The sequence below is a fragment of the Pseudorasbora parva genome, chromosome 11, assembly GCF_024679245.1.
Source record: "Pseudorasbora parva isolate DD20220531a chromosome 11, ASM2467924v1, whole genome shotgun sequence".
NCBI lineage: Eukaryota > Metazoa > Chordata > Actinopteri > Cypriniformes > Gobionidae > Pseudorasbora > Pseudorasbora parva.
The window spans coordinates 20,915,871-20,935,927 of NC_090182.1; the positions used below are offsets into that span (position 1 = coordinate 20,915,871).

General features: G+C 36.9%; 1 protein-coding gene across 7 annotated transcripts in view; it reads right to left on the minus strand.

Annotated features, from left to right (window-relative positions):
• diaph2 (diaphanous-related formin 2) overlaps nucleotides 1-20,057 on the minus strand; it is a 475,685-nt gene that overhangs the window by 149,229 nt on the left and 306,399 nt on the right. For all 7 annotated transcript variants that reach the window (XM_067457381.1, XM_067457382.1, XM_067457379.1 and 4 more), the window contains one exon: nucleotides 19,114-19,243. In XM_067457381.1, coding sequence (XP_067313482.1) covers nucleotides 19,114-19,243 — 130 coding nt within the window. The remainder of the gene's footprint in view (nucleotides 1-19,113; nucleotides 19,244-20,057) is intronic.

Here is a 20,057-nt window from a genome sequence, read left to right on the forward strand (position 1 = left end):
AATAAAGCTACTAAAGTGTACTCTAGAGTTGCACGATACACCGGTACTAGAAAAGTATTGCGATACCCTGCTATTACAAACGGTACGATATGGACTATTATTAGTACCGGTACTTTAAGGAGGACAGTGCCTATGAGCTGTATTTCTTAATTTCGGTGGATGTATGTGACAGCAGGTGTCAGGACGTGTGTGCAGAGCTCTGCTTCAGCCGTTCAATTAACATTAGAAGCAGAAGAGTTAAATATATACGCGCAACGCATGACGAAGAAAGCAACAAAAATATGCGCGAATGAGGAGAAAAAGCGCGGCGCGGGACGTGCTCGCGCTATTGGACTCTGACCTGAAGTGCGCGCACAAGCCTTTTAGACAACAAACAAGCGATTGCCATTCAGTTCTTTCGCGGATTATTATTTGGGTTTCAATGGTCAAAGATATGTAAAAATGCGTGGTCTGGCGAGTATTCAGGTAAACACAGTCCATGTCTTTAGTGAACGTGCAGTTAATTAGATCAGTGCTGGTCTAAGAATCAGTGTATAGTTAAAGAGTGTAGACTAAGTAAGCAGTTTTATATTTGATTATTTAATTTCTTTCTTGACTTGCTACTGTTAAATAGACCTAATGAAGCTGAAACATAAAGAACTGTTTTTTTGTCATATTGTTTGTAATTTTCATTTTTTGCTTATTTTTTTAAAACAGATACAATTAAAAATCTTTATTATAATTATAAGATTACATTTTTAAAAATATTAAATTAATCGAATCATAAAGTATGTTTGGTCATCCCAACCTGTTGAGAAGTGAAAGGTTAGTGAATGATAACATGATTGATAATGATGATCTCTGTAAGGTAAATGGACTGCATTTATATGCATTTATAGCAATAAGAGGAGGGAATGGTCAAAAACCAGCGCAGGAACTGCTGGCCAAGTGAAATTTTATTAAAATAAAAATAAAACAAAGCAATAAAACAAAAAAGTTCTGTTGTCATATATTAATCATATTATCTGTTTTTTTTTTTTTTTTTTTGTTTTTACAGTGGTATCGATTTAGTATCGGTATCGAGGTATTTTAGTCTGGTATCGTATCGAAGTCATAATTTTGTTATCGTGACAACACTAGTGTACTCAGTCAAAAGCAGTGAGCGATTTTCTGTTTATCTTTTGTTATTTGATTCATATTAACAGCCGATATAGCAGTAGGTACTGTATACTACAATGCTTTCACTTTAGTAACGTTACAGATCTAATATATAAACACAACACATGCTTTCTGTACTAGCTGCATAAGTGCACAGACATAACTAACTGTTTTCATGTGAACTTTGTGTTTCTGACATATTGTGACACATTCTCATCCACCCGCGATTGAATGGTATATTTATTTATTTTATTATTTTGGCCCGACTGATTGGTGAATGTAAGCATGAACCACACACACACAAAACATAGCCCCAGGCTGTTGGGCTTTGTGAGCACTGGCGCATAACGCTATCTGAGTCTGATCCCGAATCGCAAAAAACAAATAAAATATTCTCCAGCCTGTGACAGCTTGCCAAGGTATGTTCTGTTAGACATGTACACATCATCAAAACAATTTGTAACAATGCAATATCACATATAAATAATAAAAAAAAAATAAAAAAAAATACATAAGTGTGTTGCACCATTCCTGTCGGATCTGATATAGAAGGCATTGTGTTTTAATATCAATATGTCTGCAAATCCAGCCTCAACCTGTGTCTTGTTTACAAACGATTCCACAGTGAAATGAAGTAAACAAACGTCCACCCATTCCTAATATTAGAATCTGAAGGAAGCTTATGCAGGGACTGTGTTCTTCCACAGCCAGGCACAGCACAATATCTTACTCTCTTCGGCATGTTTATTGCTCGTGATCTGTTTAGCTCGGTGGGCGTGGCTACAGAAGCATTTCCCCATTTGATCAAGATATATTTGAGAGCTCTCGTTTTCTGGCCCTAGTGTCAATAAAAGCTTTTCTTTGACTAACAAGAAAGTTTTCAGCTCCGAACTTACAGGATATTCTTATATCACAATGAACTTTTATATATCAAAGGCTCAAGGAAAAGTTGATTTCTCAATTCATCACCCCTATAATAGCCTACTCACTGCGCTGAAATCAAGCCGTCTGTGCGCTGCATCTACGCATGCAGATGATAATATTTCATGATGATGAAGAACTGCAATGTCACATCATGAGCATGTCTACGATAGAAATGATCATCAAAACAAACAGTGAACATTCGCGTGTTCACTGCTGTTCATGAGCTGTGAAGACTCCGCCCTCTGGGGCCAAAAGCAGCAGCTCATTTGCATTTAAAGAAAAAAACAAACAGAAAACAGCTATTTTTTCTCAAATCCCAAAATTGCTATTTTTAAAATGGCATATAAAATGATCTGTCAGGAATTTTGATCTGAAACTTCACAGACACATTCTTGAGACACCTGAGACTTATATTGCATCTTGTAAAAAGGGGCATAATAGGTGCTCTTTAAATAAAATAGATCTGTAGCCATTTGAAATTTAAAAAAAAAAATCATTTTAAAACTGCAGTTAATTCACAATATATATTAAGCACACACATGACATGAGCAATTTGTTTTCTTTAAATTAGATTATATTAGTCTGACTTTAGCTTTGGAAAATGCATTCTGAAAACAGTCAGCTCCCTTCAGAGATACATTCATATAAACCTCCACCCTCAATTCAGTATTTTCTCTGCTGGTCCATCTATTTTGTAACATTTCCACACAAATGGCATTTTGATAAAGGGCCACAATGCAGAGATCGGCCAAAACATTTTCAATGGAGGCAAGATGTTCTACTAATTGATTTGGTGGTCACAAACATATGCATTTGGCCCAATCCATATTCAAACCACTTGCATTGATCAACAGCACAGAACACATCAGAGTCTTATTTGGAAGATCATACAGAGGTCAACTCAATATCTGGCATATCTTGTTGACAAATCCTCTATTATCTGTGGTATTAAGGTGTACCATGCATATCCCGTGATCGTGCTGCATAGTATAAAGCAAGGATCCATCCACTTCTCACCATCAAACTCACATGTTTAGAATCACCTTCAGTGATACACATTTTCACCAGCCAAAACAGTGACTGCTACACCTCAGTGGCTAAACAGTATTTAGCCGGTTAAGGCTGTAATTATTAATGTAATCGCTGAAGAAGGGCTGCATTTGAGGCAAATGGGTGCATCATGAGCTTGGGAAATATGTTAGGAACAGCTCATTTTACATATAAAGTCGCAGAAATTACTTTCATTAGATTTTTTTATTTTTTTATTATAAATATATTTCATTATTTGGCACTTTTATTTGGCCATTTAATTGTGTTCAAAGCAACTTTTTTTGATTGTGGTTAATCACGGCTCGGTTAAGGCCTGTTTCTCATTGCAACAGAAGCCGAGTGCTGCACTGTGGGATGTTATTGGGAAACTACAGTGCTAAACAAAGGTGGCTTGCAATACATTTCCCCCACACAGAGCGAGATTTTAATAACTCTACCAATGTGGAGACGAATATTGCTGCGAGATAAGACGCTGCAGGTGGTTAGACACCATGTTTATCACTGACACTTAACGAGCACACAACAAATAACAGCAGCAAAAATGATATTGCTCATTAAAGGATAATTTTTCAAAACATTAAAAAAAAGTATCATGGATGTTTCTGCAAAGCCATTAAAATAAAGGGCAAGCGGAGGCATCATGCGGCTCACAGAAACTTCGAACCATTTTAAGAAAAATGTGTGAATTGTGAAGTCTAACAGTAAAGAAAAAGCGGGGGGACAGAATAAGATGGAATTGGGCCTGTAAATGCTTTTGTTTGCGGACGATAGAAAGCACTCAAGCACAGACAAGCTGTAATTCGGTTTCCTTTCACAGCTCGAGCCAAATCCAGGTCATCTCCTGTATGAGGTATGCTTTTCTTTGGCTGTCTCTCACCTCTGCTTGTCTGCAAACAACAGACAGCCTGCAAATTGCTAACATCCACTTTTATCTAGTTGCTCTCATGGAAATGAGTGACAGAACATAAAACAGTCAGGATTAAAAGGGGCCAAGACATCTACGATGAGTCTAAATTGTGATGTTTTGCATGGCCAATGCCAATGCAGTACATCGAAAAAGGCATCTTTATGTCTTGTTTCTTCTAAGAGACTGATATTCTTTCATTGGATGAAGGTGGTTTTTGAAAAAAGTAATTAGTATTGAAGATGAGGGGAAAAAAGGTGTTGTGTCAGTTTCCTTTTTAATCATGCTTCTCAAAGATTTTAAAAGTCCAAATTAAAATGTTGCCACCCATTTAAATACTGGCTAAAGGACCAGGATTCAAAAACTAGATGACTAAAGAAGACATCTGTGCATATGTAAACAAATACTGTCAACATGTTGTTCAGGCCAAATCATTAATATTCTGCCTTTTCCACAATTTCCTAATGGCTCAATTTGTAGCTAAACGGACTAAATCAACCTCTGTTCAAAAGCTGAGGGAAAAAAAGAAAAAGAAAAAACTACCACATAAATTAATGATTTAACTAACTAATGCATGTAAAACTCCACAACACTAAGTCTGTACATGACTTTTCTGTTGTGCTCTGTGCTACAGCTCTGCAAGACTGGCCCAATGTTTGCATCCATTATTACATTCTATTCATTCCAGAAGAAATGGGGTCACCATCAACAACAGCAAACGTGTGCTTTCATGGACCACTAGAACTTAATTGGAGCACCACCAAATCAGTTCTCAACAAGTAAAAAACAGTTTCACCTATAGATGAACATAAAACAGCACACAGAACCCAATTTCATACTACAGAGTTTATTCAAAGAGAGAAAATGTAGGCCAGGCAATTAGATTATGAAAAGTAGGTGGTCCATATATAAAAAAATAAAATAAAAAAAGTGTGGTCAATCAATAACTAGATGATTCTTTTTTTATTTTATTATTTTTTTATTTGATTAATCACGATTTAAGACACTTTGTTTTATATTTTTTTAATTTTAAAATAATTTCAGAGTTAATCTCAAAATGAATGAAGAAAAACGAAGACAGTATATTTTAAATACTTGTTTAATGGCATCTTTTCTATGAATGAAGGCCAGTAACACTGTGATGAAAACTGCTTTAAAACAGGCTATAAAACAGTGTACTATGTACAGCTCTGTTTCTGTTCACCATCAGCTCTGTTTTCTGTTCTGATTTCTGTGTTGGTTGATTGTTTGTAGTATTCTATATTTTTACTTGTTATTCATTTTTTGTTGTTATCCCCCCCCCCCCCCCTTGTTGCACTTTGAGATTCTTCGGAATGAAAAGTGCATTATAAATAAAATCTATTATTATTATTATTATTACTAAAGGCCTACAAGCATAATAGCAAATGAGTTGAATAAATAGCCAATTCATTTTATACAATAAATAAGTTCATGTAAGATGACTTTCATTTTAGACTTGGAACCTTTTCTGTTTTTGCTGTATTTCACAACAAATCCAGAGCCATTGCGCATCTTAGAGCAACGAGCAGTGAGTCTGCATTTTAAACAAGTTGTTTAACTGAATATATATATATATATATATATATATATATATATATATATATATATATATATATATATATATATATATATATATATATATATATATATATATATATATATATATATATATATATACAGTTAAACAACTTGTTATCTGGTCATTACACTGTCCTAGGTCCTCACTGAGGGGTTAAAATAATAATTAAATGTTGTTGCCAAAAATGAAAGAAAAAACACTAAACCGCCTTGACCTAACTGCATACTAAAGTATATTAATCCATTTAGAATCACTGAATTACAGCAACATATACATGAAAAATCAAATCGTTATCATGAATATGAAAAGTATCTGTGAATTAATACAATGTGCATTCAGCACGGTTTGTTTGCGAATCAATATAACTGACTTGTGTGTGCTTACTGTACGACTCATGTATGTAGGTAATACATTTATTAATCAAGTAAATATATGTATTAGATTATTAACTAATTAAATTGGAATAATTAAAAATAAATAAGTCAATCAAGGAATAATAGTGTTGAGTCAGCTAAGGGAAAAGTCCAAGCAATTAAAATAAATATATATCCCTCATTTCTCAAACCACTCTATCACTGTAAAGTATTTACAGAGCATTCCTGAAAGTTCTCAGGACGAGGTTGCTTTGTCTTGCAAATAACCTCCAAGGAAAAGGTTTGACATTGGTACGGTTTAGTCATGCATGTCATCTGAAGGGATACAGCATTATCTTTTCATTCATCAATTCATTTTCGTTTCCCTATTGTTTTGCCTCCAGATGTCCCCGTGATAAAGCCTCTCTGAGATTTGTCACATCTGGTAAACACTCTAATTCAATACTACTTGTTTGTTCACTGCAGCATTCAGAGAGATTCAGGAGAAAAGAAACATTATAGCTGGATATTTCAAGTTGTTTCAAACCTATTTGATTCGGACAGCTTTTGACAGGTCGGACTCAAAAGCTCTATCAGGCTACCAAGTGGAAATACGAAATGGTAAGATGAAGGTGGAAAGTGCAGAGCGATATAGGGCAGTCAATAATGAGACATGCTCTTTCACACCCATGGAGCGCTATGCGAGGAGAGAGGAGCCACATTAAAGTGCTTTCAAGAAAAAAAAGAAAAAAAAAGCTGGCATCAACCTGTCCAACAATCCCAGTATGCCGAGAGGTTGACAGTGACAGGACGTATTTCTTGCCTGGCAAACAGCATTATTTTCATTTTCGGCTGCATTGTCGACTTTCATCCAGGTGTGCTGTCAGTATTTCTAAGCCGGGCAGTCAGCCTCTCTGCACATGTCCATCCATGTCTGCATACCTGCACCACTGGACAGAGAACGAAGGTTGGGGAGGGGATAGCGGGCTGCCACATCTAACTGATATTCTAGCAGGCAAAAAAAGGAAAGACACAAAAAGGAACGTTTCATAAAAGCCATCACTCATGCAGGGACAAGCTGGGGCAGACAGGACTGCTTCCTGCCCCTGATATGCCCTTTGACACACTGTCTACTCTCCCAGCCTGCCTGCTGTGTAGTGGATTGGACATGCTGCCCTGAAGAGTCAGTCTCACCTCGATATCGAAAAAAAATACAAGAAGAGTAGCCCCTCTTCACTGGACATTAAGCACTCGTCACATCATAAACGGGCTGCCAGAGTCAGACATCATGGAGGTGGGGCAATGTCTATGCAACACAATGAAACTGTGAAAAGTCCTGGTTTGAAACTATAGGGTCATGAGTAAAAAAGTCAAATAACATAAATACAATAATATTTATCTAAGTTTTGCATTATCAATTTGATAAACAATCTTATTGACCGCCAAAGATAATACCAAGGCTAAATTTGCTTAATCATCTATCAGAAAATGCAGGTAAAAATCAAAGAATATAATTCTGATGTGCAGTAAAAGAAAATGTAAACTTCAACCATCAGGGCAATAATTAATAATTAGTTTGAATCTTCAGGAAATGTTACGAATCTGCATGGAAAGGACGTGCGTCTATACTGTATTAATGAATTGCAAGGAGGATGGTTTGAGTGACCAAAGACACTCCAAGGACCACAGCAGAAAGTGAAGAAGCATTTCGGAAAAAAAAAAGTATTGAGGTCATAAAGCCTAAGCACTTCAAACTTCAAACGAGACTGGGTTCTGTGGTCATATGAAGAGAGAGGAAAAAAAAAGAGAAGGTATTTGCACGATTAAACATACTACTGGATCATTCATGTTGTGTTCCCATTTATTTATTTTTAACTGGAGGTCCTAGACATCTTTTTCAGATACATGGCATCATGGATTCTATTAAATGCCAACAGACAAAAAAAAAAAACAAAAAAAAAAAAACACTAAACTTGACAGCCTCTGTTAGAAATCCTATAATCGGCCATGGTTGGATCTTCCCATCAGGACAAGGATCCGAAACAGATATTAAAATCAAAAACAAAAAAAGGGTCACTGAGCACAAAAGCAAGGTTCAGCCAAGGCCATTCCAGTCCCCTGACCTGAACCATATAGAAAACTAAAGTGTCTGACCTTTTGTCAGATGTTCTCCAAACTCACCAGGACATTATAAGAAGACTCTATCTTAGATTATAAGAAGAGCTGCTATCTTGGCTAAAGGAGGTTGCAAAATGTATTGAAGAAAAATGTGCCATTAATGGTGGCAATGTGCATAAGAGAGCATTTATTCCATACAGAATTTTTACCTCCATTTTCAATTATTTTATTTCAATGAAAGTTTAGATTTTTGTGAATTTTAAAATAAATAAAAATAACAAAGGTCAAAAGATTTATTTGCACATGCTTCTTTGTTCATATGTATCACGACTCACGAGTGATAATAATTCTGAGTAGGACTGTAGCCAGATAGCTTGATACAAATACATTATTATTATTTTTTAATATATATATTTTTTTGCTAACAAAATGATCCCACAAATGCAACATCACAGCATTATTTCTTCCTAAAATCCCACTTTGTTAAACCACTGGCACTACCCCTGTGATCTTCTGAAGTCCCCCAGGAGAAGTAGATCTGAACAGATTCTGTAAACGCTAAAACTCTCTCACTCCCTCTCACTATTTTTTTTTTCCTTCAAATGTTTACTTCACCTCTAATCTAAAGTGCCAAAATCAGTGTGTGTGTGTGTGTGTGTGTGTGTGTGTGTGTGTGTGTGTGTGTGTGTGTGTGTGTGTGTGTGTGTGTGTGTGTGTGTGTGTGTGTGTGTGTGTGTGTGTGTGTGTGTGTGTGTGTGTGTGTGTGTGGTATATGTGAGAGTGCTGCCCTCAGCATCTTAATCCAGACATGTTTGGCATGCATGTATGTGTGGTGCAGATAAGGCCAGCATTTTTTGGAGAGCTGAGCAACAGCTGCAAATGTAGGGCACATCTCCATGGATTGATCTGCAGGGGGAATGTATTCTGTAGGTGTGACAGAAGGGGGGAGGGGTATTTTAAAAGGGGCACACCTTACAAAATTGTGAAATGGAGAGTTGTACAAGACTATAGACTGTGTACTAACAATAAATAATACTTACAGAGTATTTATTAGTATAGGTTAATTTTAATTTCTATATATAAATTAACATTCATTTATTGCTACCAAACATAAATTAACAATTAAAATATATTATGTAACAAACATAAAATACAATATATAATAGTGTGTGTGTGTGTGTGTGTGTGTGTGTGTGTGTGTGTGTGTGTGTGTGTGTGTGTGTGTGTGTGTGTGTGTGTGTGTGTGTGTGTGTGTGTGTGTGTCTAATGCAGCCACAACATACACAGTACTAAGATTTTTAACAAGGAAATAAATGTGGATATTGATATCATACAAGTTCAAATTTTCCCACTCCCTTTCATTTCCCAGACTCTAAACTACTCTGCCCATGGCTGTACCATATACTAAATTGATTTATTAGCACGTGTGTCATTTTTCCCCTTGATTTGTCAGACTGCCTTGGCATAGAGTCCCAAGGGGGGCTCGAGGCAGAGCGTTGGTGGCCCCTACTTTGGAGGGGTGCCGAGTGTGGGTTTAACAAGGCATATTGGTCAATTACAGGGACTCCAGTGTTTTCAGCTCTATTAGCAAAGGTCAGAGGTGCAACAATACCAAAATCAAGAAGAGCCCATTCTCGATTGCAATGAAATTATCCTTACTGATGGCCTGGTCTTGGAAGGGACTGCATTAAGCAGGAAATTGTGAGGCAATATCTACGCTGTGGATGGGTTGATACAGCCATCTCAGTTCATCCACAATATAAGCTTTATTCCTATAAACAGGAGCTGCCTTTATTGACACAAACACAATTTAACAGCAATATTCGGCAAGATGACAGGATAAATCAAGGCCACTCTTATATATGTCAGTCAGGTAATGAGAGCTATCAGCTGAACGAGAGGTGAATATTCCTCTCACTGAGACTCACTCATCCCACATCAGTCAGGGAACAGAGAGCGCCCAAAGCAACATTCAACCTGACCCCATTTAAGGCTTAACTAACAGCAGATATATTTTCGGTGTGTTCCCCCTCGCCGAGACGCGTCTGAACTTCTGATCCCTGCTTGTTCTTTCTATCCCTAGGGAAATTATCAATCTTTAATTATCTAGACCCAGCACCAAGCAACAGGGTGGGGAACCATGGTGGCAGAGATGATATTCCCACAACGGACCATTTAGCACCGACGGGCAGATAAAATATTGGGCATACACTCGCATACTTACATTTACAAGTTTGTAGGGTGTCCTTGAACTAAAATGATTCTAGCATAAAGCAAAATTAATATCTTCTTTTTCCCTTTTTTAACTATTTATTTAGATGGCTTTGAGGTGCAGTTCAATGTGACCTTGTGAAAGTAAAGGTTCAGATGAACTGGAGGATGTAGGATTTTTCTGTGCAGCACATGTTTGATTCTAAAAAAAAAAGGTTTTAAAATGGCTCAAGTTGAGTTTTTGGTCAGGATAAGAAATACAATTATACTAATACAACTAATAATACAAATAATAATAACATCATAATGATTATTATTAATTGATTAATGAATTAATTAATTAAGTCTCCATTTAAACATGGCCACACATATGCAACTTCTTTGAACTGAGTGAATGCCCCATTGTTCTTAGTTGAAGCAGCAACTCAACAGTCACAAGTGTAAAGAAATAAACAGAGCACTTCATGAATTCCTCTCAGAAGAATGAAACGCTGAAAATAACTTTTTTCCCCCTGCCCAATCATTTTATGTTGCGCAACTGCACTGAAGACAAGCAACATCACAGATGATCAAACTAAAGAGATAGAAACAGCTTCCGAGTGTAGGCAGGCTTTTGCAAGTCTTACTCTTGCATACTGACTTTTTTTTTTTTTTTCTGTTGACACTGCTTGCAATTCACAAAACAAGGTCTTGATCACAATCCTCAAAACGCATGCTTTATGACCACTGCTCTCCAGTTCCCTATGAAGAACAGCCGATACAGAAGAGCAGTTCAACACAGGACACCCTCTCTGCTCTTCAAATTTCCTCTCTCCTCCTCTTGTCCTAGCTTGTGTTTCCATTAATTACAAGAAGTTATTAAACCAGGTAGAGCCATTTACATTACGGACAAGACAAACAGAATGAAAAAGGGGGAACTTCTGAATAATTACACGGTTAATTTTTTTCATGTACAGGGCATGGTACATGTTATAGTAAAACTTCTGTTATGAGATAAGTAATACAGCCCTGTATAAAGGTTGAGCCATGCTTTTAGCTTGTGCTAGGGCGTTTCTAGGTAGCTGCTAAGGTGTTTTGGCAAGCTGCTTACTTGAAAGACACCCCACTCAAAATCATAGATATGGCAGGGGAACCAAATTCAGAGGCAATCAGAGCCCTGCTGATATGACGCCATATCCAACACTATGAGTATGATATTGCTTTTATATAACAGTTTGATGGGGAGTGTATGAATAAATAAGAAACAACAACGGAGTGTCTTGAAAAAAAAAAAAAAAAAAAAAAACTATTTTTTGCAGAACTACTTCCTTCTGCTAAATCTTAAATTGACAGTTTAAGAGATGAGCCCAAACCTCTATTACTAATTCTAAAACTTCAACAAATGTAAAAAGAATTCTAGACCTAGCAACAAAGGAATGCAGAGTTTGTTCATTGAAGCTTATTGCATTATAGCGCAAAGTACTATGAGAGAGATCGACTAAGTGAATGTATTACTTGCATCTGATATATATATTTTATTCTTTAGTTCAATGTTATATTCATAATAAAACTAAGTTTGAATGTCCACTTAGAAAATAGTATCCTTTTAACAGTTAATAGTACAACTGGGAATATTGCACACACACACACCCACCCACACACCCACACACACACACACACACACACACACCCACACACACACACACACACACACACACACACACACACACACACACACACACACACACACACATATATATATTTGTATGAAAATACCATAATAATGTAAATGCAGGATTTAAAAATAAATAGAAAATAAACTTTTTTTTTTATTTTATTTTTTTAAATGAGGGCACAAATCAGCAAATACAGTGACTGTTTCTTTGACTGTTAGTAAAACAAAAAGTTTGTTTAACATCATGATAGGGAATTGTTTGCCAGGCTCTGTATTGGCTCAGTGTAGAGTAGTCTGGTATTCAGTAGGAGATTGTGTTTTCTTTAGTTTTTATCATTTTTAATTTATCATTGTCATGGTAAATTATTGTTTGTGGAGGTAGCCTGTCAGGACATCGAGTCCACAGGTTTAACAAGAAAAAGGATGGTAATATTTTCCGTGCCAGGGTGGCGTTTTGTGCAGGTCATGAGACAAGACTTCTGCATCGAAAAACCATGTGGAAAAAAACGGTGGTGTGTAGCGTTCGTGATGAGAAACGTTATATCACGTAACGTTAGTGGACAGATATTAACGGTTGTGACATAGGCCTGATCAAACTTATTAGTTCTCCTCACACCACAACTCAATTTGTCTACTCTGTCTGTTGTTCTGTCTAATCCTGGGCTGACTAATCCTTTATTGGCGGCATAGCAGGCTAATAATTGTATGGCTGTGGTCTGTCATATGAATATAAATAAACATCTAATATTTCCTCAGCATCCGAAGTCTGAAATGTCATTGTGATCCATTGTTTTCCTGTTGTTGAAATTGGCACTCCCTCCTGTTACATCACTTCCAGTTGGCATTTTCAGATGCAGACCCAGTAAAGATTTCTCACAGAAACAATACAAGTATATTTGTTTACATCCTTATTTTATTCCCTTTCAGTATGAAAGACTATGCTACTGACTCTCTCATAAAACACTGTATTTGCATAATAAAGTAACTTTCAGAGAAAAGCATCATAAAAATCAAATATTATTTAACAATAATATTTAAATGAACAATAGTAGCCACTATATACAATGCTTATTCGAAATAAACACAAGCAAACATAATGTAAAAAGTACAAAGCAGTGCTCTAGTTAGTTCTGGATTTAATAGTATAAAACTTAACTTTGCCCTCAGAAAAATGTATTTGCTCTGGATCCAGTGATAGCTGCACTCTGCGGGGATACATTAGCTCTCAAATGCCTGGAACTCACATCTTTCACAAAATGTCTAAACTCATGTTTAAATAGGTGCTATGTTTATAAATAAACACTTTATTTTAGGTTCAGTTATTAACTATTAACTAGTTGCTTATTAGTATGCATATTTATAAAGCACATATTAATGCCTTATTTTGCATGAACTTATTCTACATCCCTTAATCCTACCCACAACCTAAACGTAAATGCTACAAAAACTACCTTACTAACTTTTAATAAGCAGTAAAATAGGATTGTATTGAGGCAAAAGTCGTAGTTAATAGTGAATATGTGTTCCCCATACTAAAGTGTTACCATAAATTGCATAAACAACTACATTCTAGCCTAAAAATAAAAACTAGATTCTGTGACACAAAAACAGTAGTATTGTTAAATTATAGTGGGTTTACTCCTCCACTATTGACGCTCACTGGGAGAAATGCTGTCAGTATAGATCCAACAGAAACAATCGGAGTGATACAAATTATGAAACGGTATGTGCTAATAGAATATTGCATGGCTGGAAAATGTCAGATTCTAGAACCAGAACTAACTGCAGAATAAATATACAGCATGTAATCCTTTTAAATCCCTAATGCTAAGTATAAGCAATAGTATACAAATATGTATCTTTCATCCTTTGACTGAAAATGCATGGGTTTTGAACCATCTGCAGGTTTGTGATGTAATATAACAGGTAGAACTGGTATAAGCATCCATCCACTGCCTTTTTGTGGGCAGGGAGGTGTAACGGAGCAGCCCAGGAGGGATGAAGTTCATGAATAAGTAAAGGGGAAAATACAATGCCACTCTGATTTCATGGTCGCTCCCCATGTCCCAGCTCTTCCTTGAGACTCAGCACATTTCTGCCTATCCTCCCAGGATGATCAAAACACATTCTAATTAGCACCGCCCTTGATGGAGGTGGATGGAAATGGATGAGACAGGAAAGTTGAGAGCTCCTCTGCCCAGAGGGAAGCCCGGCCTGGGGAGGTAGGCCATGACCGCTTCTGACCTTTACCTGGGCAACATGTTTTTTACAGGCCGACTAGCACAGAGGTATTAAGGGATGCAATCGTGTGTGTCAGGAAGCAGTGGCTAGTCAACATGGGATTGCTAGCACATATCACCTATCCACACTGATTTTTTTAAAGCGAAAATCTGGATTATGTTGCTGGATGCATAAAATATTAAACACATTATAAACAAAACCCTTTACGTGGCTCTGCACTGCCAGAAGAGATTAAGAATTGCTGTCACGATTATATTGAAGGAAAATGTCAGGTCAAATCAAAATTGACATCAAAATTGCGTTCTACAACACCCCTTGAGAAATGGATAGATTACATACAGTGAGGACTGAACAAGACTGGAGGGGGTGAAAATAAATAAATGTAGACGGAGATAGTGAAAGCATGTAAGACAAACATGCTTCTTAATCATATTATCAGACTCAAGCAAATGCCAAATTGTGACTCAAACTTAAAGGATACACAAGATGATGCAATTCACATTGATCAGCAAATAGTTGCTGTTGCAATTTAAATTTGTCAAGCTAGTATTCCGAATTACAATTAAGATTATAATGATACAATACGGGGCGGTTAGCTTTGGGCAAAAGTTGAAGTACTGTGTAATGTGATTAAAGTTGAGGACAGATCAGAAGGGATAAAACATAAGGATGTCCTGCTGGCCCATAGCCAGTTGACAGAACTATCACATTACCTATTTGGCCAGTGCATTGCTCTACATCATGCAGTAGGTAAACATTAAATGTGTTTTTGGGGGTTTTTTTTCTGATAAACTGAACATTGCCGCTGCCAATTGAGTAATTTCAAACCAAGCTGGCAAACATAATTAGGTTTTGTTGAAATGGCAATAATGACTTGTGACAGTTATCCTCAGAATGTGTCAGTTAGAATGCATTTAAAATTATAACCTAATCAGTAACGTTTTGCATTCCCATCAATTTCCAGCTGTCATCATCAAAGGGTAATTTACAGCTAAGCATTACTACAAAATAATTGCAATTACGTGCATTTAAATATATATTATTAATATATACATAAAACCATACATGGATGTGGCTACTGTAAGAAAGAAAGAAAGAAAGAAAGAAAGAAAGAAAGAAAGAAAGAAAGAAAGAAAGAAAGAAAGAAAGAAAGAAAGAAAGAAAGAAAGAAAGAAAGAAAGAAAGAAAGAAAGAAAGAAAGAAACTGCTGAGCTCTAGCCTAGATCTGCTGAGCCTAATCTAGACGCACCCTAGCGGCAGCAAATTTAATCTGCCCGCAAGTGTCGTCTAGGAACTCTCAATACCCTTCTGAGCTGTATTCCTCAGAATCTGGACGGCCCAATCACATCATGTATAGAGTCGGTGGGCGGGACCATAATGAAGACGGCTGAGTTGTGTTTGCGTGCTTCTAGTAAACACAGAAATTGGCAAACGGCGGCGGTCTTTTGAATCAGCTCTGCCGCGACTCTGGAAGACTTGGAGTTGAGCTTTTCTCTGAGAAAAGAACAAAGAGCGGCACTGAAGTCATTCTTAAAAAGGGAAGATGTGTTCGGAGTTTAGCTGACCGGATACGGCGAATGTTTAATCAGTCAGCGAGCTCTGTTTCACCTTCGTTGCTCTGGTTGGTGTAGCGCTATCCTATCACGTGCAGAGGGAGTTTGAAAGACAACCGTTTATCTCGCCCCTCGGATTGAGCTCTGTCTATGGTGAGTTTCCAGACCAAACATCTTGATGTGGGTCTGGCTTGTCAGGCTAGCTGAGCTCTGATCTGACAAAAAAAATAAACTTCCTTTATCTCAGAATCTTTCTTTTTCTTCTCCACTATCTTTGTGGAGATTTAAAGGTTTTGGGACTGACGGAAAAGTATTCTGCAGTCACCAATCAAGGCAGAACTGAAGGGAGACAATAACTTTCTCAAGCAAATCAGGCAGAACTGATTGCTCTTTTCAATCAAGTATATTAAGAGTGCCAGTTCCAACATTTGTAGATGGATATGTGATTACCGAATGTGTGTGCGCATCCTTTTAGAACAAATCTTGATGCAACAGGAAGAAATCACCTGATCTGGGCTTCACTCATTTGTGTCGGGCCAAAGTACACAACCTGAGAGACCCTGTAAGAGGACCAGGAAAAGATCCCAGTGTATGATCAGAGTGTCTACGCTTTGCACAAAGCTCAAACAGCAGAGTTCAGCAGGGTGTAGAGCCGTGTGCTCCTGTGGGCACAGGCAAACCGGTACAGCATAGGTTTGCAGTGCACCAGTGCTCTTGTGTTCTGGTGTGCAACTCTACCCACCTAAAAAGCTGCTTTGATGGGGAGAAAGGGATAAGGTAAGGGAAGTATTATTCTTAAGAGACAGCATAAATATATACAGTTTTTTGGTGAGTGTGAGAAATATGGAGTGAGAGACAAAAAGAGACAGAAAGCCCAAAGGTTAACTGAGCAGCAGAGAGGTGGAGAACAAAACTTAAGAAAAGAGAGGTAGCAGAAATTACAGAGTAAGAATGGTGTCTAAACGTGGCTCAGGGTTAAGGTGAACTGTGCTACTATGTTAAAAGAAGAAACAGATTCATGTTCTCTCAGCACTCTGACATGAACAGAAAGGTCTCAGAAAAGATCATTAGCCAAAGCTGAATTATTTATCCATGACTTCTCCAACACTTAACCTGGTGGGACATCTGTATGCATTACAAGTAAGATCGCTAGCAAAGGCCTAATAAATTGCCTTCAGAAAAGTAAAAAAAAAGAGACGCTATATATATATATATATATATATATATATATATATATATATATATATATATATATATATATATATATATATATATATATATATATATATATATAAGCTTATTATATATAATTTTATATAATATAATATTTTTTAAATATTCCGTTAAGCATAATATGCTTTGATGGACATTAGAAGTCAAAAGTTAATATTTACAGTAGATACAATTAATTACATTTATTGCCAAGTTAATTGAAATATAATGAACACAATTCATATGATTAATAATTAACAAATATAAAGCAGGGTGACATTTCTTGATGTAGCATTCTCATAGAGCTGACACTATTATGCAGTGATATTCAGTCTAATGAACGAAATCAGAGCCAGGAACTGCTTAACTGTCATTCTAAATTAGATAAAGACTATGGACAAAGAACTGATTCTCTTTGAAATGTCTCTCTACAAAGCATTAGTTTGTGAATTCTTTCAGCCATCTACCTTGACATAGATATGGCTGGTCTATTCATCAGTGACCGCATCCTTCACAACAAAGCAGCAAATTAGTTTTATTAGATTAGATAAGCAATTAGGTAACTAACAAAGTAAATAAAGCTCAAGGGCTTCAACCAAACAGTTCTAAATGGAATTAAAAATAAATTAACTTATTGACAGGAGAAATTGCACCACTGCCAGGATATGCAAGCCTGTATTTTTCCCCTCCCTGAGACGAACAGAGACAGACATTGCATGTGGCAATAATGCAGAAGATTACTGTATTCACTGAGGGCCTTCATTTCCAAATCTGTTCAAAATGAATGCGAGTTAAGAAAATAAAATTTAAATTCACTGAAATCTCTCTCGGCATAGTGGGAAGCACTAAAGCTCTTAATCGCTGCAAGCCATAATAAGAATCTATTCCACAATGTTAGAACGACTATGTGAGACTACGCCACCATCCCTGCTAAGCTACCTCCCCATTTAGACTCTTAACCTTTCCTGTCGGCCATACTGTGGAGCATATGGGCCCCTTGCGCTTCATTATAGTTCCTTCATCAACCCTCAGAACTGCTCTACACCATTCTAATGAAACTTGTCTATTCATAGTAATGGAAAAGGCTGGATTTACACATGGCAAAAGGATTAAGAAAGGCTCTGTGGCCATTAACTAGTTTTATTTCATTTTCTGCAAAAGCTCTAATTATAGTCCATGGGGCCAATTGTGTCCAGTCTCCTGGGTTGATCTTTGTAACATTAGTTCATCTAATTCAAGCCATAAAAAGCCTCAAAGCTCACAGCTTAAAAGAAGACCACAGGAGAAAACCAATAAAGGATTTGACGAACACCATAAAGCAGAGTGATTTAGACAGACCGAGTGAGGTATCTACTGTATATGAAGGTAAATATCTCAAGGTCACACCCAACAGAGCCCCGTATTTTTCCAAAGGACACAGCTAATATCTGTCGATGAGGGCTGATAATGTCTTCACAAACTAAAGCTGGTTGTTCAATTAACTAGGCTTAACACATTTAAAGGGAAATCTGTTTGATTGAACATGATGATAGCTTATGGGAGGGAAGAAATAAAAGGATAGACTTCTGGATCAAAATAAAGCGCATCTTTATCTAGCCTGAAACAATTGTGCAGCTAAACCGAATTACATGGCATTACTGCAGAGTCTTCCAATCTGACACTAATAATGCCATCACAAACATGCCAGAAAATGGAGTCATTTTACAGAAATATTAAGTTGTGCATTACCAGTAAATGGACTGAATAGGAAGAATAAATTGAATTCTTGATAAAAATCCATTTATTTTCTACCAACAAGAACTCTCTATGCTGAATGAACACTGTATTCAACTTAAGTACAGTGTTTGTAGTGGCTATTATGAATTGTGTTAACTTGGATCACCAAGGATAACACTCTAATCTAACACTGACTGGTATTTTGTAGTGAGAGTAAAGCATAATCTCAAATGATTCATCTCATTATGTCAAGCACTGCAACTATATTAGTGTCTTGATATAAATTGTGGTTTGTCATTATTCTTGTAATATACAACACAATACTGCTTTTAAGACCATAAATGCATTTAATTTAATAATAATAATAATAATAATAATAATAATAATAATAATAATAATAATAATAATAATAATAATAATAATAATAATAAACTCGTTACCCTTGCTGGCACTTTCAACATGCTCAAGCTCATCAGGGAACTTCAGGACCTCAGGGTACTTTTCTTCACACTTCTCGGCCAGGAAATGCAGAAGAGTTGTATTCTGGTCTGTTGACTTTGTGTCACGAAGCTGCAAAGAAAAGATTGATAAACGAGTTATAAAATTGCATCGAGTTGCACTTAATATAGTCTTTTTTAATGATTAACCATTTAAAAGTAAACTGAAACTATTGAAATATTTCAGCTGAATGAAGGCCTATCATACCCACTGAGCAACAAGTTTTCAGTTGAACCAAAGAAGGACTGCATGATATATGTATGCGGTGATAGCACTTCAAGGTGTTTGCACAGAAATCTGACAAATAGGTGTGTCAATAAAGTTGAAATTGGCTGGAGCAGAGTGCACAGAGGCATATTTTCCCCTGTTTACTTATTTACCAAGTTTAATTTGAAAAGGAGCTTTCTCCCCCAAACCACAACCGTTCTTTGTACAAGATTAAGGTGACATGAACGAAATGAAATATTTAGATCAATACACACTGTTCACACTCTTGCTGCCAGCATCTGTAGTGACGTGGTGCAGGGCTAATCATCTACAGCTGAACACCTCCAAAACCAAAAAGAAGGTAGTTTCGGAGGCTCAGACCGCCCCTGCAACCGATCTCCATAGAGGGGGTCGATATTGAGGTTTGAGGACCTATAAATACCTGGGACTACTGCGTGATGATAAGTTGACTCTGAAAGTGTTGACTCCCTCTACAGGAAGGGACAGAGCAGAAAATATGAGGAGATTGTCATCTTTCATCTCCCTGACTGTTGGTGATGATCAGTTGCGGCCAGCGTTTTCTTCTATGCTGTGGTATGCTGGGAAGTGGGGGCTTTAAGAAGAGGGGTGGTCTATGCGGTTGGACAACCTGGTTAGGAAGGCTGGCAATGTAGTTGGT